Source organism: Phaenicophaeus curvirostris, chromosome 14 (assembly GCF_032191515.1).
Source record: "Phaenicophaeus curvirostris isolate KB17595 chromosome 14, BPBGC_Pcur_1.0, whole genome shotgun sequence".
NCBI classification, from domain to species: Eukaryota; Metazoa; Chordata; class Aves; order Cuculiformes; family Cuculidae; genus Phaenicophaeus; species Phaenicophaeus curvirostris.
The window spans coordinates 11,819,534-11,839,713 of NC_091405.1; the positions used below are offsets into that span (position 1 = coordinate 11,819,534).

General features: G+C 51.0%; 1 protein-coding gene across 5 annotated transcripts in view; it reads left to right on the plus strand.

The window, feature by feature from the left end:
* CPNE2 (copine 2) overlaps positions 1-20,180 on the plus strand; it is a 44,687-nt gene continuing 24,507 nt past the window's right edge. The window contains exons 1-4 of one of the 5 annotated variants that reach the window (XM_069868457.1): positions 1-76; positions 10,758-10,957; positions 15,520-15,699; positions 19,157-19,231. In XM_069868457.1, coding sequence (XP_069724558.1) covers positions 10,790-10,957; positions 15,520-15,699; positions 19,157-19,231 — 423 coding nt within the window. In that variant the 5' untranslated portion in view covers positions 1-76; positions 10,758-10,789. Of the gene's footprint in view, positions 77-832; positions 1,155-5,246; positions 5,511-10,757; positions 10,958-15,519; positions 15,700-19,156; positions 19,232-20,180 lie in introns of those variants that run through there. The other 4 variants (XM_069868459.1, XM_069868458.1, XM_069868460.1 and 1 more) reach the window with 4 other exon arrangements.

Sequence of the window (20,180 nt, forward strand, 5' to 3'; positions counted from 1 at the left end):
GTGAGGACAGCAGTGGCCGCGCCCCCCTTGGGCGGTGGGCGGTGATGGAGGGGGCGGGCGCGGCCGTGGGGAGGCGGTGAGTACCGGCGGTCCCCGAGGATGCCGCGGGGATAACGGAGGGGGGCGAGGGATGGGGATGGGGGGCATCTGGCTTGCCGCGCGTGGCTAAGCTGGTCCCACGGCTCGTTCCCCGTGGGTCGGGTGTGGGGGATGCGCTGGTGGGAGTCTCTGATATCGCGTTGGCTGGCTGGCATCCCCCAGATGGGGACCTGAGGGTCAGTGTCCCTACTAGCGCATCCTGGGGGTGGATGGTGTCTCTTCTTTCCCTGGGACAGACCTTCCATCGACTCAAACAGACCCTCTGTCCTCTTGGATAAACCCTCCATCCACTGGGATGGACCCTTTATCCCTTAGGACAGACTCTTTAAGCCCTGCATGAGACCATCCATCCCCTTGGACAGACCCTCCAGTCCCTTGGACAGACCCTCTGTCCCCTCGGACAGACCCTTTATCCCTTAGGACAGACCCTCCATCCTTCCATGCTCCCCTTCCCCAGCCCGGGCCCCTCTGTTCATGCATGAATATACAAGTTGTCCTGCCCATCCCGGCTCTCCGCACACCCGCATCCGCTCCTAAAGATGCAAACCAGATGCACGACCCCAAAAGCAAACACTGGGACCCGGTAGCTTCACTCCCCGAGGCTGGAGATGGTCGGTAGGGTTTTTTCTTGGCTACTGCTGCAAGTGCTTCTCCTCCGATGTTGAGTTGCACGAGGGATCTGGTGACCTGAGGGCTGGGGAAGTGTAGAACCGCTTCTTCAGGAGCTGTTTGTAGCCTGATGCTGCTCCAGCTGGTGATGATACCCTTCGTGCAGCGCGTTTTGGGGGGGGAGGACCCAGGGGATTTATGCTCATGGATGGGCTGCCCCTCTCCTTCTCTGTGCCCAGCAAGACGCCTCCTCTGAGAGAGCAGCGAGCAAAGCGTTTCGCTCATCAGCTCAGCCAGCCCGAGGACCTGATGCAATAAGTCTCTGTGTGAGTAACCCTAATTTAGGCGAGTGGCTGGATTAAAGCCAGCGGGGCTGGAGGACTTTGTGAGCAAGCACACCCTTTGGAGCCGGACACCGCAAGGAAGGTGGAGCAGGGGCTAGAGAGGTGAGTTGAGATCACAGCTTTCGGTGGCAGAAACATCTCAAAAGGGCTAGGCCGTTGCTGCTGGCTCCCTGAGAGCCTGAGCTGCTTCACAGGAAGGAACTGGGAGGATCCCCATAAGCCCTGAGCCCCACATTTGAAGCCTTCTGGATATGCACTTGGACTTTGCTGGAGGAGCTGGCGTCCGAATTAGGTGGTGCGAGTACAGCCCAGGGGCACTCGGTTCTAATATCACTCCCCTCGTCTCCAGCATCAGACTCCTTCTGTGAGCCCAGGTATCAGGGACGTTTGTGCCAGTGTGTGATACCACTGTGCTTTTCTGGGGGTCAGAAAATGTTTTATTACAGCGTTCAATTGCAACCCTTCGGGAGGCAAGGAGCAGAGCAAGGGGAGGAGGAAGGCTGGGAACAAAAGTTCAAGGCATGCAGAAAGGATCTGTTTTGAATAACTCAAAAGCAGGAGGATGTTTTCCTGGGGTAACCTCAGGGAAATACTGCATTTGCTTTGGTTATACTGGTGTGATGGCCTGGGGTATATGTTTTCTGGTGATGTGCATTTTTGTTTGTCTGCTGTTGCCTCTAGACCATCCCAGCTTGGATAATGTGGAGGCAGGGCACCTGGTGAAGCTTCCAGGTGTCCCCAAACGTGCACCTACCTGCGGTGTAGGCAGCCCCTAGCACTTGCTTTGGGTGGATAAGCAGTCTAGGAGCTGTGCTCTGAGAGCCTGGCATCCCTCACCACCTCAGGGATGGGGTTTGCCAGCATCCTGCCTCCGCCGGCACTGTTGGTGTGTTCCCTCCTGTTCCCAGGACCTGTTTGGTTGGGGTCACAGTTTGCATCTCTTGAACGGGTTGCTGGCATCGTGCTGTAGCGATGTGATCACGGGCAGGGTCATACGACTGCTGGTATTTGAGATGATAGCTGTGACGCTTCTCCCTCCTGGCTGCCTTTCTCAGCTTGGGCTAAAGAGAAATGAGACCACGCAGAGCTGCATCAGCACGTATCACCCTGGGGACATCCTTGCTCCTGGGATCTGTGCTGGTGGACAGCAAGGGACCTCGCGTTGGTTCCTTGCGAGCTGCTGCAGTTTGTAAAGCCATTGCTTGTGGGGACACATGGGACCCCAGTGCCTGGCTAACTGGAGGCAAGGGGCATGAGCCCCTGCGCTGGGGTTTCCAGTGTGGGAAAATCCTCTTGGGGCTCAGCTGCTAGAGCTGAGCTGTGGGTGAAGATGCCCTTTGCCCTGGGGGGATACATCAGCCACGTAGCCTCTGCTGCCCTTGTCTCCCCTCACCTCCCAGCGATCTTCCTCCCAAAACAGTGGGGTTAACGCGGTGCTGGAGCAGCCACTTGCTACCCCATGATTTACCAGACTACCCAGTTCTATACTGGAATTGTATCATCTTTGCTTGCCTTTTAGGAGTCTCAGTGTGGCATGTGAAGAGTCTGGGAGGAATAATTCTCTCCCTCCCGCTACACCCAGTGGAAAGAGTTTCCCATTGACTTCAGTGGAAACCTCTGCCTGGGGAAAGCTGGCCAGTCGCTTGCGCCACTGTAAATCAGGGCTTGTTCTCCGGGAGCCGTCGGCGTGCTGAGAACGTAATACCTAGTTAACTGATGAAAAAGCAACGCTTGCAGCCTCCCGTTCTGGTTCAGGGTTGCCAGCTCTTACAAGGAGCTCTTTATGTGAAATCCTTGGCTTGCATTCACTGGCAGAGGCGGGGGAAAGGAGAAGAAAAGGTAAATGTTCTGGCACTGTGGAGCGTCCAGGCATTCGAAAAGGCGCTGCTGGCAGGATGCACAACAACAAAAAAAAAAAAAAAAGTAGAATTGAACACTTCCTCTCCCAACCTCCCCCGGAATCTTACAGTTTGTCTTTTAAACGTCTGTACAGTATCTGTTGAGGGACCTGAGTCATCACTTTCTGCTGCTTTGGCTCGATGTCCTGGCGGCTGCGTTTGTGGGGTTACTTGTTTGGATCACAGGAGCAGGGAGAAAGTAATTCCTGTGAACTCAGGTGAGTTCAGACATCATAACAATATTGCTACAGCACCAGAAAAACAAACAAGCGTATTCAGCAAAAAGTTCTCCCCTTTTTCTTTGCTGAGGTTGTGGGTTTGGGAGCTGTCAGGTTTTCTGCCTGTAGCCAGCAGGAAAAAGCTCGTGTCTAAAATAGTCGCCTTCCCCCAACCCTGGATTTTCCATCATCACATGATTTCAGAAACTGAGGATTTGGGAATAAACATCAGCCCTTGCGAGGCTGATTATAAAAATGAGATGAGCTGCGAACGCAAGTTTTGTTATTCAGCAGCAAGTCTGGTGCTGTGCAGCCATTGAAACCACATTTTATATTCTCTCAAGTAGTGTCGAAAGCTGTTGGGAAGGGGTCGAGAATTGATTGATGTAATTCACATTATAAACCGCTGCATTTTTTGGTATTGCTGGCATACAAATCCATCTCAGGGTGAAGCTTCACATGTTGAGTGGCAGCATCTCTCTGCTGCAAAACAGGCCAATAAAATATAAGTCTTTATGAAAAGCTTGGGTGGTGGCGGTGAAAGTCACCTCTGCACAGGGTGAAAGCAGGTTCCACCCCATGGGGACGTCAGGAATGCTCTTTGTGGCTTGGTGTCAGTGCGCCGGTGCAAATGAGTATTGCACAAAACTCCCTAGGAATTAATATTTTGGTTTTGTTATTAGAGGAAGGGCTTTGAAACCCTGGCTGCTATGGGGATGAGGCTGTGTGGGATGAACGGCCTTGAACTCTTGTCCTCCCCTGGGGCTGCTGGTGAGGACTTTCTGGCCTGCTTGCAATTTTGGCATGTGGTAACGTTAGGAATTGGTTAAAGATAATTTTCATTACCCAAGCGATTTACCTCCCTACCACTTGTGCTACATGGTGTTGGCTGGAAATAGCAATTCAATTAAAATTCCGAAAGCCAGCCTTTTTTGTTTTCAGTAACTTTGAAAATCGTTTAGTAAGTTAAACAGCCAGTTATACATTCAAGGTAGTTAAAATGCAGGAGGTTCCCTCTGCATCTGCAAGGCAGCCCCGCTTGCAGGGCATCCTTTACCGCCTGGCTGCCTTACGCTTCACATTCCATAAGGTCTGGCTGTAATTAGGTCAACATCTTCCTCCAGATCTGTTTTTACTGTTGAAACAGAGATATCCCCCCACCACGAGAGTGTGCCCAGCTCTCGTACAGCTATGATAGTTTTAATGCTGGCAGTTCAGATCTACCCCAGATCCTCAAAGTGCCTTGTCCTCCCTCTCAGAATCTTCTGGTTTGCTTTTTTTTGTCCCGTCCAGAGCACATTTCTGGGATGAACATCACTGCCATGGGGAGGTAGGAGACCCATGTTTGGCATTTGACTCTCTTAGGTGGAGCCTCCTGCGGGTGCTGCCCGCTCTGGGCTGCCCGTGGCGGTGTTGCTGCCCGCTGGACCCAGCCTCCTGCTCGCCCGCAGCCAGCGGACAGTGTTGGTTTGTGCTCCGGCACGGCAAAGGGAGGTGGCTGCCCTGGCATGCAGCAGCGTTTGAAGGCAGAGGGTACAGAGCTGATGTGTAAACCTTTTCCTTGGGTCTGCTTTGAGGACAGTTGTGTAGAGGCTTGATGCAATTGCCAGGATTCACAGTGACAGCACGATGTTTTCTGCCCTAAATCACACATTTCCCTAAATTGAGCCCCGGAGGAAGCCTGTAGTCAAGCAAAAATATGCCATCTTCTCAGCATATCTAAGACAAATATGTGTTTTCCAGTGGAGACTGGAATGGGGTGGGTCAGTGCAGCTCAGCTGTTGCTGCACATCCTTAACAGAGGATGCTGCTACACTCTTGTCTTGCCCTGCCCCTCGCTTGTCCATTCTCCATTTCTGAGCAGCAAGCACAGAGCTGCTGCCTCTCAGAAAACCACATGCGGATTTGCAAGCAAAACGTGCAGCAGGTGTGGTGTATGCAGAGAGCACAGGACATGCAGCAGGTGTGGAGTGCATAGAGAGCACAGGGCATGCAACAAGCACCTGTGGTGTGGTTGTCTTGTACAAGCCATCATGATGTTTTTCTCTTGGGTTTAGAGGAAATACTTCTTATGTGTTATTTTGCCACTTCCTGATTTTTCCGAGTGCTCTCCTGAAGCGTGCTCAGGCTCTGGAGTTCCTCCAGACCCCTGTCAGCAATGGTGCTGCCTCCCTCACACGTCACCGCTGGGTGTGGAGGAGCGAGTTTTGCTTTCGTTTGCCAGGCTGGAGCCCTTGGCTTTCCACTGGGGAAAATCCGTACGGAAGCACCTTTGCCCCTGGGAGCCCTGGGGCTCTGCCCTCTCTGGATCACTTTGCTCTCCTCCTTGTGATTTCTCGCTGGTAAGTGGTTTTAGATGCTTTGGGGACAGTGTAGTGACGTTTTCAGACTACTTCCAGAGTGGGTTGGAGAAGGAACGCTGTTGCCGTTGCTCCCTGGTGCCAAGACAGGCTCTGCCTGAAGGTGCCGGGTTGGTGCCAGCCAGCTGCCATCCCAGGCTGCCTGCGTGCCAGAAGCGTGGAGGGGTGTTTGCTTTTACTTGCACATCCCTGGCTTACTGAGATTTCCAGTTTTGGCGTCTCTGTGGGCGTGAGCCCCTCTGCCAGGATGTGGGTCCCATCCTCTGGTCCTGGCAGGGGGACCAGCCTCCACCTTAGAGGATGCTGGCAGAGATGGGACCACTACAGGGGTTCTTGCCTTTCGCGATGCCCTCGTCCCAGGGATGGCGTGTCCCCTTAGCAGCCACAGGGGATTGCTTTGGGGTTTCCTGTGATTTGTGACTCCCAGGACACCCCGGGTGACTTTGCTCAGCTCAACTGATCATCACCCACCAGAGAAGCTTGCCTGGGTGCTGCCTGTGTCCCGGTCGGGGTTTTAGCACGGAGGGCACTGCCTACACCAGCGGCAAACCGTGCCAAGGCTTGGGGGCTTCTCAGGGGACTGCAGGGATCTGAGAGGAGCTGGAAGTTGTGAGTGACTATTGCCTGGGCACAAAGTTAAGAAGCAGCCACTGCCGCATCGATGCGGCCACCAGCCATTGTCACACCTCACTTGGGACGGGATTTTGCAGCAGCAGTGGGAGAAACTCAGCTGTCAATACGAGCAGTGTTACCCGTTAACGCACCATTAGGCATGGTTTCCATCAGGAAGGGTTCATTGGGGAAATTATTTAATTATATTGTCCTTAAACCCTTTTTCTGCCTGTATCAGAGCCCCAAAATATCTCAGTACTCTGCCCTTGGTGCCTTCACTGGGCAAGGCTGTGGGATTTGCTCACAGAGTGCCAGCCTGGAAACCAGAGCCCAGACTGGGCATCCCCCTCTGCTAGGGCAACCCCAAATCTCCAGGAATTTGGGAGAATTTAGGCTTAGTCCCAGCCCTGACACCTGTGCTGGGACACTCAGAGGAAGTTTTCAGCCTTTCCCTGCTTCACAGGAGAGACAAAGATCCTCTGATGGTAGCAGGTACCCAAGGGACATCCTTGCAGGGAATTTTCATCTGCAAACACCCCTTTCTACCTCACCCAGCCTGCTTGTCCACAGCAGAGGCATTTTCTGGTGACACCGGCAGCATGGAGCTGTGTACATGACTAATTGCACGTGCATTCAGAAGGTAACGAGACTGATATTAAGACCAGGTGCAGGCTGGTGAATGCATCATGTTGCCTAGGCGAGACTGAAAGATAAACATTTTTACTTTGCAAAATAATTCTGGAGATGACTGTATTTGTTGACAGGAAAGAGGAAAGCAACCGGTGTGGGTTTTGATGGCGCGGGGAGTTGCATCGCGTATACGTCACAACATATCCCGGCTTTTCTTGGTGCCTCTGTCTCTGCGTGTGCTGGTTCAGCTTTGCTGTGGCACTGGGCAACCAGTTTCAATGTTCTGCCCTTCCTCTCCTTTGCTTCAATCTTCTGATAACCTGTTTCCACCTGCTCTTCATCCTCCTTGGGTATTGCTATTCTCCCACTTTGTCTCCACTGTCTCTAAGCTTTATAGTGCTTTATAGGTTGAACGAGTGAAATTCTGACAGATCATCAAAGAGTTTGGGTTGGAAGGGACCTTATAGATCATCTAGTTCCAAACCCCTGCATCAGGCTGCCCAAGGTCCATCCAACCTGGCCTTGAACACCTCCAGGGATGGGGCAGCCACAGCTTCCCTGGGCAACCTGGTGAAGAAATTCCTCCTCATGTCTAGTCTAAATCCACCCCTCTCCAGTTCATACCCACGGCCCCTCATCCTATCACCACAAGCCTTTGTGAGCAGACCCTCCCCAGCTTTCCTGGAGCCCCTTCAGGTACTGGAAGGTCACTGTAAGATCTCCTCAGAGCCTTCTCTCCTCTAAGCTGAACCACCCCAACTCTCTCAGCCTGTCCTCACACGGCAGGTGCTCCAGCCCGCGGATCATCCTTGTGGCTAAGGAGACCTTCCCATCAAGTCACAAGACTGAAAATCTGAGCCTTGGTTGATGGTTTATGACTAAAGGATTATGTGTGTGCGCTTATATGTGTTTTTGCCACAAGTCAGAATCTGGTTCCCTGCGAGAGTCTCCTTCTAGACTGGTGCACACGGCAATAATAAGTGCGGTTCACAGCCCAAGCGGGACAGCCAGCAGCTGCCTTGCAGCAGTGCCCGTCAGAGGGACAACTTCGCAATGCTGGAGGCAGCAAGGACTTCAATTCCAGTGACAGATTAAAACAATTTTGGAATTCCCTTGATAAATTCACCGCCTCGTTAGCGCTTAAGCACTTGTAACTGGTTAACAATTAGATATAAAGCAAGTAACTGTAAAAACTTGAGCTAGTAGTTATTTTCCCCGGGGAAACATCAGGAGCGATTCTTACCAAGATGTTTCTTCTTGGTGGAGGAAGAGGTCCATCATCCCATTCGTCAGGTAAGGTGGTAATTTTTTTCTTCCCCAAAGAAAAGGCTTTTCAGGTATCAATTTTATACCTCTTGAAAAACCTTATGGCAGCTCTTGCCAAGGCAGGGACTGAATCAATTAGTATACGTGTGGATTGGCCCTTGGCAAGGCTGTTTGTGTTGTCAGGAGCAGGGACTCCGTGGTTCACCACATCTGTGATAAGAGAGGAACAAAAGATCACAGGGCTTCCAGGTGGCTCTTCTGCACGTGCTTTGAGCGTTCTGCTTTTTGATCGGAGGGTGAGGGGGCATAGGGTGAGGAGGAGAACATCTGTCTGCATTTCTCTGGGGCTCCTAGGTGTTCATCTCAGATATTCTGGGTGGCTGCAGGGCTTGTGCATGCTTGCAGCTGGCAAAACCCATCACTGTGGGACATGGTGGACATGGGGTAGCTTGGAGGTAGCCAAGTCACAGAGGAAGAAGTATTTAAAGATTATGAAGTGCATACATTGGGAGAATATTTGGCTGCAGATGCCGAGTGAGGCACAGGACATCATTCAGGGCGGTGAATGTGGGAAGAGGAAAACAAAAAACGGAGGAGAGACTAGAATACAGATGATGGCAAGTAGGCTTTTTCGATGCCAGCTCAAATTCCCCCTTGAATTTAAAACATTTTCTGGGTGTTTAAAATGTTGCTGGCTTTACTGAAGTCTGGTGGTGCCTCAGATGTGAAGCTGCTGAGCCAGGGCTGCTGCCAAGGGTACAGGGGCCAAACCCTTGCCTGGCTCCTGGGAAGGTGCTGGATCTGTGCTAGGAGGAGAGGTGGCTCCCAGGGTCATCTCTGGGCCAGGATGATGTGCGTGGATGGTCAACAGTGACACCACCCTGGTGACATCATCACCTTCGGTCCCTGCCACCTCTCAGAGTGTTTCCCTTTCCGTGGAGTTGTTTGGGAAGTCAGCCTGGCTGGGGAAATTACTTTCATGTGAACTAATTACCTGAATCAGGATGGTCATGCTTCTCATGATTTTATATGGGGACTAGAGCTGGGGGGAAGGAGTAACCCGAGCCACGATTCAGGAGAGCTGCCCATCTCTAGCATCTCCATCCCTGGTGGGCTGGCTGGACTCAACAGCTCTTCAGGGGAAAAATCATCTTTACTGCCATGGTGGGAAGAGGGGTGGTGGCGTCTTCACGCTACCTTTTGCCTGCTTGGGGAGGGGACAACTGCAGGATTTTGTGTGTGGCACCCATGAGATGGCATCAAGCTCTCTCCAGGTGGGCACTTGGGCCAGCAGCCGGTGTCCCAGTGCCTGATTTCAGGTGCCCAGGTTGGGAGTGTGTCTGTGCAGGGGACCCAGGTCCCACCAGGTCTCTGGTCTGAGCTGAGCCCAGCCGGTGCTGGCTACCCCTCCTCTTCCCTGCGTCCGTTTTGACTACGTCCTCCTCGAGGAGCACAGGGGCTGGAGCACGGGCAATGCACACTGCACTGAGAGGATGTTTTGGTGCTTGCCAGCCCTGGGAAAAAGCTTTTTTCCACTGAGTCATTTGCTGCCTCTGCTTTTTGTGAGATGGTGCCGAGATCTAGGGGGAAGGGGAGATGGAAAAACCCAGCCCAGACCTCCCTTCTCCAGCAGGACCAGGTCCATGCCAACACAGCTGCCCCGTGTTTGCTTTGCAGAGGGAGCAGCAGACAGACAGCAGCATAAATAGAACAGGCCTGGCTATTTTAAGACATCGATTACATGATCTGTGCATTAAAGGGAAAAAAAATAATATCTTTATTTTAGCTGCAACTGGCAAGATAGGCTTGAGAGGAGCAGAGGCAGCTCTGTCAGGACAGGCATTTCGGAGTCCTTGCCCCAGTGTTCGCAGAGGCTTTGCGGCGGATGAGCCGTGACAATTTTTGCTTCTGCACGTGCTTTTCCTCAAAATGGTAGCCAGATGGTTGCCCACATGTGCCGCTGTTTTGGGATTGTGCTGCTGGGGACAGGGAGTGACGGCATGAGGGGGAGTTTGGTCTAAGTGAGGGGCAACCGCATTGGGGAAAGGTCATGAGTGCTGTTTCGGTGATGCACGTGTGTGTGTGTGCAGCCAAGGATGGTCGTTTTCTTCTTCTGGAGATGTTTCTGAGTTCCTATGGAGCTGGAATGATTGCACTGCTCTTGCCTTGAGCAGGGTGTTGTGATGAAGAGCTTTCATTTACTCTTGGGGCTTAAAATCGGGCTTGTTTCTGGTGACCTAGTGCCAAGCAGAGAACTTGGCAGATAGGAGAGGAGAGCTGAGAGCCTTGGAAGTGGAACTGTTTTCTGCTCGACATTCATTGCAGCTGGAGTGCTCAGGACAGTGGGCAGGGAGCCCAGAGCTTCCTCTCCCACTGCTGTGCTGGGATCCCCCCATCGCTACCCTCATCTCCATCCCAGCTTGGAGGCTTGAGCTGCAAGGGAAGAGGGCAGCAGCCCAGCTCCCAGTAGCGCTAAGGCTTGGAAATACTCAAGCCCAGGCAAAATAAACAAATTATATTAGTTGAGATTTCGATGCTGAACAACAGCAAATGCCTTATCAAGGTGGAGGGAGGTGATGTTTGAGGTTTGCAGAGAAAGCAGGTGAGCCACGAGCCACTCATGAAAAAGAAAGCACTCTGTGCCCAACCCACCAGCGCTGACAGAGTGTTTTCTGCCTTTCTCCTTGCACTGAAGTTTCTTTCCATTCTTGTTTCCCACAGACTGCCTGGAGCTGCTGCTGCTGCTGGAGTCCATGGCGTACACGGTGACTCCCACGCCGGTGGGGCCCGTTGGCTCCCAGTACTGTGTCTGCAAAGTTGAGTTGTCTATCTGTGGCCAAAACCTTCTAGACAGAGATGTCACTTCCAAATCTGACCCCTTCTGTGTCCTCTTCATGGAAGTCAATGGGAAGTGGGTGGAGGTAAGTCCTGAAGCAGTGTGAATTTCCATCTCCTGTAGTCTGTCCGTGCCGATGATTCTTCCCGTTGTGCTCTGCTGGTCCTCATTTTTCCCCAAGCCAAGGTGGAAGCTCTTCTGGTCCTCCTGAGGTGGTGCACGCAGAGCCGGTGTGTTAATTGTTCTGCGTTCTGCAACCGGTCATTTCCCCATCTGTGCTTTGTGCTGTGGGTTAGATTTAACTGCAGATCTCAGAATGCCAACCTCTGGCAAGGCACGTGGCAAGCATGAAAGGATCTTGCTACCTTCAAAGTGGTCCTTGAGAGTTTGGCCAAGGAGCTGGTGAATCAATGGACATCACCTAAGGGGAGAACACAGGGGCAAACCTCACTTTACCATGGTCTACAATCAACTTTGCTCAGCAGCCTGGATGAGACTAATGAGCTTTCTAGTCTTGATACGTGTCATCTCTTTGACCTGATTGTACTTTTCAGGAATTTCTCTTGCTGTCAGTAACGTCTCAGTCCAGTGGGTTTGATTCCAAAGCTTCTTTTACAATACAAATATGTGGTGGTCTGTGGGTTATTTTTCCCCTTTCTGATGCTATTTTTAGCTTATTAATTGGCAAGATGTAAGATTGGTGCTGAATGTCAGCCTTGAATGGCAGCTCGCTCAGTGCTCCGCTCTTGCGGTTTCAGTGGAGGTTATGCGAGTTGGCACATGGTGCCAACCATGTACTCACATGCCATGGACATGATCCCATCCAGCAGCGCCCCAGAACACAGCCAGCACTGAGATCCTCCTGCACGCACACGTGGCAGTAGTGGTGCACAGGTTTGGGCTGTGACTGGGTGCTGAAAAAGACTGGGGAAGGTGGGCTTGCCCGTGAAAGCCTTGGAATGGGGCACTTGGTGGACCCTCATGCCACCACAGTTCAGAGGTGCCCAGGGATGCCCACTTTGTCCTGTGTGGATTTTGGCCACACAGATATGCCCCTTGACCTAAGACGAGCCTTAATATCATAGCTGAAATTTAAGGAATGGTTAGGGACAGCAGCAAGTCAGTGATGTGAACCCATCCCACCACGTTGCCCCTGTGTCCCCCACATTGGGTTAGTGACATGGACCAGCCACTGAGCCTCGTTTAGGAGGGGAGTCTTCTCCTTCAGAAACAGCCTCAGTGGTGGTGGTGGTGCCAGCATCTTAGCTGGCTACCAGGCTGTTGCACCAGCTGATGCTGACAGAAAGATTTTTGCTCGCTGTTCTTTCTAGCTGTCACATTTGTTCCCAAATACAATTATTTTGTCTTGCTGAGCTTAATAGGAATTAAAAAATCTTTGTGAATCAGCCTTGGAGAGGATGGGGAAGGGAGAGGCAGTAAACCACAGGCCGAGAAGTGACATGAAGATGGGTGATGTTTAAATGTTCTGCCCGATGATGTCATCTCACAGGAGCTATGAAAGACCAGGCCTTTCATTCCAGGAGCGGGGACACATGACTCAGCTGTACTCTTGCCTTTGTGCTGCTCTGAGTCACCCGGCTGGCCCTGCACCTCTAGCAGCAGTTTTTCTTGGCACTTGGAAGAGCACCTCCCAGTGTGAGGCCATCAAGCATCTCCATACTTTGGGAGTGCTTGATGATCTCTAGCCAACCTCCCTTTTGACACTGGAAGACACTCCAGCTGTGTTCATTGAACACAAGGGGTGTTACTGGAGGTGATTTCCCAGTTTTGTGCTTGATTTGTAGACTCCAGACTCTTATCCAAACAGATATCTTTACTCAGCCTTGTTCCTTCTTAAAAAAACCTTTTGCTTTTCTGGTCTTGGGTGGCAAAGCCACCTCTGCTCTCTACAGGGAGCTCAGACTTGTAAGCGTTGGAGGGGAAGGGGAATGCAGGAGCTGATGTCATCCTTGTCTCCTGGTGGAGGTGATGTGAAGAGGACTCATACATGGTGATCCCTGGCAAGACGACTGTTGCTCATCAAGGACCAAACCACATGCAGCAATCTACTGGGGCTTATGATTTGTTGTGCTTCACACTGACAATAGACAGGAGATTAACCATTCAGTTTAATCTGGGTGTTCAGGAAGCCCCGTCACTCCAAAGGGTTGGCTCAAGACATACTGGCTGGGTTTTAATTCCCCTTCCCTGGACCACCCTTTCCAGGGCAAAGCTGGAGATGGGACCTCAAGTTATCTCCTTTGAACTAGTGCCTGGAAGTGACAGGACTGGTTTCTCTTGGTTCTTGGCTTCAAAGTAGTTAAGAGAACATGGAAGGAGGTAAAATCCATCTCTGTTGCCTCATCTCCTAGGCCTGAAAGGGGCTTTATGTATGTTGTGCTGCTGAAATAAGGTATAACTTGCTCGAGGACCTCTGCTCCTGCTCCACTGCAACTCTAGCAGATGCTTGGAGTACAGAACGGCAGCAGAGAAGGAAGGTTGTATGTGAAGCTCCGTGGCCCTGGGCAGCTTACAGCCCACTGGTGTTGATGTATTTGGTTCCCCGGAGGGCAGCAGGTAGCTATTCTGGGAACACAGCATTTACTTTAGTTGTTTCTTGGCAATTAAGGCAGACTAAGCAACCGACTTCAAAACACACTGTGATAGCTGGTATATATAGCAAACTCACCACATTTACACTCAGTCCCTCCAAAACCTGCCTCCTGCGCTGAATGAGTTTCTTTGGGACTAAGGTATGAATTTGCTGCTTTTTCTTTTTTTTTGCCTTCTTTTGGTTTTTCTCTGCTTTGCCGTACTTATTCTTGGCTCCGCAGCTCTGGCAGACGTCCCTCCGTCCCACAGCCTGGCACCGCCCGAGGATGCTGGCGTGGGGGCTGCTTTCCACAGAGGTCTTGCCGTGAAACCCGAGATGTGAGATGAGACAGGATGCTGATCAGGGCTGTGACATGTCCAGAGGTTCCGTGCTGTCCTCCAGGCAGATGGGATGGTCTTTCCAGGCACTGAGGGCAGCAGCTGTTGATAAAATCATGCTGGCGAGCACCTGCCTCTCTTTCTTTTTTAGTAGCCCCTGTTAACATATCCTAGGATAACAGGGTGATGTGACAAAAGGAAGATGCTGCCAGCTCCTCTGCCAGGTCTGGTGGGCACGTGGCTGTTCTGGCTTGGATGCTCAGAGCTGTTGGTCCTTCCCACAGGGCTGCCTGCGGAGAATGCTGTTCACCAAACCATTTACCACCATCAATAAGAGACTGGGAGCTGCTCTCCTGATAAAGCTACTTGGTTTGCTTCCTGGAGGGTTTTCCTCCAGGCTGTGGGTGTTCATTTCTTGTTCAACACTCAGGCTGTAGCACCAGCGTCCTTTCTGCCTGTTTTTAGCTTCGTAAGGGTGTGTTGCATGTTGGGCTCCAAAACTGCCCTTTCCTGATGCCTCTTTGGGATGCAGGGTGGGCTGGTGGAGTCATTGAAGTTCCCACCCTCCCTGGTAATTTACTTCTAGGAGCTAATACATCATTTTCCCAGTTTCTGCCACATTGGCTAAAGCAGTGGGTCGCTGTCTCTGTCTGAGCCCATTTTGGGAGCCCAGCTGGTGCTGCCACCCTTCCAGCTCTCCTGTGGTCTGAATTTCGGGATCTGGGGCTGAGGGCAGCATCCTGAGATCTCCAGCGTGGCTGTCCCCAGGATTTTTTTTAATTTGGCTCACACAAGGCTTTCTTGTCCGCCTGTGCCATGCTGCGTCATGCCACACTTCCACCGGCTGCCTGCCAAGTTTCCCCTGCTCTTATCACTGCTCTTGGCTTCAGGATGCTGCAGAGCCACTTGGTGCTTCCCCTACAACGATGGGTTCCCCACGCGCCTTCCAGTTTCCATCATCCTCTGTGCGCTTGCCCTTCCAAGCCATCGGAGACATCATTTCTTCCAGCCTGCTCACGATAGCTCAGGATAACAAGACCTATTGAGGTCTTCTCTTCTGTGTTCTTCCAGCCTCTTGTTTCTCCTAATGCTTGATGAAATCTGTGAAAATGGCCTGCAGTGATTTTTTTTTCTTTTTATTCCATGGAGGGCAAAGGAAGAAGAAACCACGTGGATGTTTTGGTTTGGGGTCTAGAGGGAAATGCTGGAGGGTTGCTGTTATGGCTTGTGACACTTCTTCTTTTTGCCCTTGCTGTGAGCTGCACAACCTGAAAGAAACGGGTTTGGCTTTACAGCTGGGTCTGGTTGAGGACTGGAGGTGTGCGAGAGGTTCAGCTCCTGGAAGAAAAGGGCTTAGAAGCCAGCAAAAACTCTGGCTTCAACGATCCTCAAGTTCTAACTGAGCTGTGGCTGGGTGGGCACTCCTGTCCTGCTGTTCACCGGGGTGGGCTTGTATAGCCCTTTGTGCCCCATCCTCCGGGATGCAGCTCTCTGCGTGAGGTGTCGTTACTTGTTTAGACAGATCCCATCTTGCATCCCCGGGGAGTTAGGGCCTGCATTTAGGGGTGCCTTTTCTAAATACCTCATATGCTCACTCTCTGTTGGCCACTGCAGAGTTTCTGGGTGGCTCTGGCTGAAGTCAGAGAAGATACGTGACAGTTTCGAAGATGCCCATGTCTAAATACCTCTTTTTTTTTAATTATTTTCCCATTACAGCTTGACAGGACGGAGACAGCTGTGAACAACCTCAACCCAGCTTTTGCCAAGAAGTTCACCGTTGACTACCACTTTGAAGAAGTGCAGAAACTCAAATTTGCTCTGTTTGACCAGGACAAGTCAAGCATGCAGTTGTATGAGCATGACTTCCTGGGTGAATTCTCCTGCACACTGGGCATGGTGAGTCTCTGAACTCTGAACAAGTACCTGAAGCTTGCTGTCCTCCAGGAAAGGGGCCCTAAATCACATCAGCCACAGGGACATGGGGGCCTGGATGTGTTACTCTTATCTACTGCAAAGTTTTCTGGGTCCTTCCTGGTGAAATTAATTTAATTTGCTTGTCACATTTCAATTGTTGAGGTTGAATTGTTCCACACTAGGCCTATTGGCTGCTTGCTCAAGTCTAAGCTGTTGCCTGCAGAGACACATCACCTGGAAGCTTTTGGAAGTACCTCTATCTCACCATGGATTATAGTAAAAGCCCCGATGACCAGGATTTGGACTTGGGAAGCTTCCAGACATTGGAAGTTAGGAGGCATTGTGGCTTACCTTTCTAATCTCAGTTTAGTTTTTCTTTATTGCTTTTTTGAAAGCTTTTTCCATTGCAATTGTGTAGCAGATTGGCTCTCCTACTTTAGTGTGTTGGTGCAGGAATGTGTCTTCTGCTCTTCCTGTGGAAAATCTTCCAGGACAGAGTGCAATTTATAAGCCTTTGGAAGGCCTTTGCATTCATGAGCCCAGACACTGTTAGAAGTTGGCAGCTACATTCCCAGAACGTCTTTGTCCTCTGAGCTTGCACTGACTCAGAGGCAGGGAACGTGGGGGATTTTTTCCATTTTTTTGCAGCATCTGGCTTCTCGGGGCTGCTGTGGTAGCTGGCACAAGCGCTGGGGTAGGAGAAACTGTCTCTGTTGTGCTTGGTGCTGAGAACCAGGGGGAAGCAGACACTGTAATAGGTGGGTTGGCATGGAGAGCCCACCCAGGGTGTCCAGGGAGGCTCGTGGATGCAGACTGCAATACGGCATGGCAAGGCATGCCAAGTGACCTTAGCATTGACAACTCAAGAGCTCGACATGTTAGAAGAGCGCTGACATATACAGAGTTAGGTTTAATGTCTGGGTTATTTGGAAGTGCTCTGTAATGACCTAGTTAAGCTCCTGCAGAAGTTAATGGGCAGTGTAGGCAACAACCCAGGCCAGCGTTCAGTGATTTAGACCAAACCCATCCTTTCCTGTTAGTTCTCCTGTTGCTCAAGCGCAGCTGCCTCTGATATGGGGCAGTTCAGCAATTCTTGTTGTGAAGGTCGTGCTCTTGGTAGAAGCTGTAAGCAGAGAATTTATGGACGTAAGGAAATGGAGCTGAAACTTTGCTGTTCCTAAATGCGGCTCTGCAGAAATCCAGGTCTCTCCAGGCTTGTGCTGGAGAGGAATGTTTTCTGCGTGCTGAGGAGGAAGGTGGCAGATTCAGACCCATCTCCTCCTGCACGTTGGGTTTCTCAGAAGAGCCCAACCCTTTCTGGTGCTTTGAAAGTTGATTAGCTCGGAGCATGAGACTGGGCAGACCACCCTGTGGTTGTAGTAACGGTGGGGATGGGCAGCTGTTAGCAGCTCTCGAATTCAAGGTGCTTCCTCAGTGCTTTAGCTGTGGTGGCTGAAGGGCATGACATAATTGTCTTCTGTGCCTCTGGGCACAGCTGGTGGACCTAGACCATCCCATAGGATGCAGGAGGGCTTGTCCCAGTGAGATGTCCCCTGTAGCCCTGTGGGAAAGCTGTATGATGAAACTTTGCCTTCTCCTTGGCTGCATCTCAGTGTGCAGAGGAAGAGGGGATGAGGGCTGCTCCATGGCACTCTTCCACTGGGGCAATGTTCTCCAGCTCTCTTGTAATCCTTCTATTTCATCCTCAGGAAGAAAAGACCTCAATACCATGCAAGTATTTTACACTCTGCAGAAAAGAACTTGCCTTGTGTGCGTGCCCAGTTTTTAATGGGTTTTTTTTCTGCAGTTCCCATGTGAACTTCTTGGTGACCTTTAGTCCACAATGAGACACCAGCTTGGAATGGATCGTCTAATTTTCTTTTTTCCCCTGAAATTCTCTGTTAGCCTTCTCTCCCTGTGGCCAGCATGGGCTTGCAGCACAGCCGGGTCATAGGGCAGAGGTGGACTGGAGGGGCAGCACGTGCTCAAGTGTCCCTGGTGTGGAGAGGGATGGAAACAGGGCAGACGAGCCCTTGTAGGTTCAGCCGTGCTGTTGTGGGGTTTCTGATGTCTATTTATTGTCTGGTGAGATGTTCCCACAAGCCTGACCAGTTCTGAGGCACAAGCAGCTCTTAAAAGGGAAGGAGAGAAGCTGTGGGCAGCAACCACCACACAGCGAGCATCCGACTTTTCAATTTGAGTTGACATCACAGCCCTGTCAGATTAGCCAGATTACTTTATTGCAGCTAATTAGGTCTGTGGTAAGATTTAAAAGGACTGTTGGATCATTTGCGGGCCTGTAATGACCTCTGCGGCCAAACAAAATGTAACAGGGATCAAATTGCAGGCTGGAGGGTGTAAGTGGTTTCTGCTAGCCAGGGTTATACAGAGATTTCAGCTCCTTGTGCATAGTGCAGCACAAACATCTAGTTATGCTAACTGGTGATCCCTATGCATTTATGGATCAACAGCACCAGGACGTGGCTGCCTTGCCACAGCAGGAAAGGGGTCTTGCCTTGAAATCACAAGAGTCATAGGATCTCAGAACGGTTTTAAGTTGGAAGGAACCTTTAAAGGCCATCTCAGGCAGGTTAGTTCAGTTCCCAGATCATCGTGGCTGGCCATTTACAAGCCAGAAATGCAGGGAAGATATTCCTTTTGGGGGTACTGACCCCTGTGCCTTGCTCCGCAGCAGCTGTGCAGTGTCCAGAGTGATGCTGGGGCACCTTGTAATCAGGATTCTCTCATGGAAATGAGGGTTTGAGAGACCTAGGAGCTGCCTGAAAGGAGGTTGTATCAAGGTGGGTGTTGGTCGCTTCTTCCAAGTAACAAGTGATAGGACAAGAGGAAACGGCCTCAAGTTGTAGCAGGGGAGGTTTAGATTGGATATTAGGAGAAATTTCTTGACTGAAATTGTGGTGAAGCATTGGAGCAGGCTGCCCAGAGAAGTGGTGGAGACTCCATCCCTGGAGGTGTTCAAAAAGACGTCTAGACGTGGCACTCTGGGACATAGTTCAGGGGACACGGTGGTATTAGGCTGAGGGTTGGACTGGATGATCTTAGACGTCTTTTTCCAACCTTAATGATTCTATTTGAAATGGAATTCGAAAGGTTAAGTTAGGATTTTGATGGTCCTTTGAGTGTGTGAGGTCTCACTGACCTGCTCCGCACAAAGAGATGGTCCCTGGGTTTAACAGGTGATGCTGTAGTGAAGTTCCCTTGCACTGTGGCTGCTCTGCGCTGTTCTGCTGCTGCCCTGTGCCCTGCAGACTTGGGTGACAGTGGTGATATTCACAGTATCACCGCGAATGAGAATGTCTTTCTTCTGCTGTTGGGAATGCTTAATCTGAATTAACTAACATGAGCAATGATCAGTTGCTTATGAGTCTGCTTCTAATCACTTGTACAACCATGACTTTATTTTCTTTGGCTTCTCTAGATTGTCTCCAGCAAGAAAATAACCAGGACTCTTCTTTTGGGGAATGGCAAGCCGGCTGGAAAAGGGATGATAACGGTATGGTTATTCCTTTACATTACCTACTGAGTGTGTAAAGGCAGATGATAACCTGGGAGCAGTGCAGAACAGTCACCTGGGGTCCAGGAGACTGGGGTTTAACTCATGAACATTTTTCCTTTTACCTTCCGTTTTCCTGCCTGCTTTGGTCTGTTTGGAGGATTGTTTATTTGGGACGGGGACCATCTGGCTCAGTTTCTGCCTTCTACCCAGTGCTGTGAGTCTTCAACCTCTGCGTCGGTCTCTGAAATAAGAAAACCCATAATGTGGAGAAGTCCAAAGTAAATCTAAGCTGCTGCTGTTCATTATTTGGCACAACATGCCTGCTCAGCCCTCCCTGGAGCAGCGGGAAGTAAGAGGACCGATTCCTTTGCGGACGATGGGTGGTTTTGTTTGTAGGAAGAGGATGGGAGCTGTGCCGTAGCAACAACTCTCATAGCAACAGCTGCTGCTCCCGATGCAGACCCCTTCGGGCAGTGGCCTTCCCGCCCCGGATCTCTGTAGTGACAGGGTTTTTTTAAAAAAGAATAGACTAAATTTGGGTTTGTTTCTCTCCTGCCACATCTCCGACTCTTTTCTGGATTTATTCTGTGTTATGAGTTTTGCAAGATGCGCAGCTGGGACACAAAGGGATGGAGGAAAAAGCCAACAAGGAGTTAAACCTCCATATGGTTTAAAAGGACTGGAAGGGTTTAAAAGCCCAGGACCTGGCTGCTGCAAGGGCATCTCCATCAGTGTTTGCTCTAGAGGCTGGGAAGATGCTGCCAGCTTTTCTCTCTCAGTTCTTACAGTTAGTCTTTAAATGCAAGAGGAAAAGCCACAATGAAGTTCACAAGCGGTGCCTGATGCATGTTCTGTCCCCATGGAGCAGGCTCTCAACACCGTGTCCGACACTTGAGTGGGAAGAGCTGACCAGATGGGCGTTCTTTGTGGGCATCAGCAAAGGTCA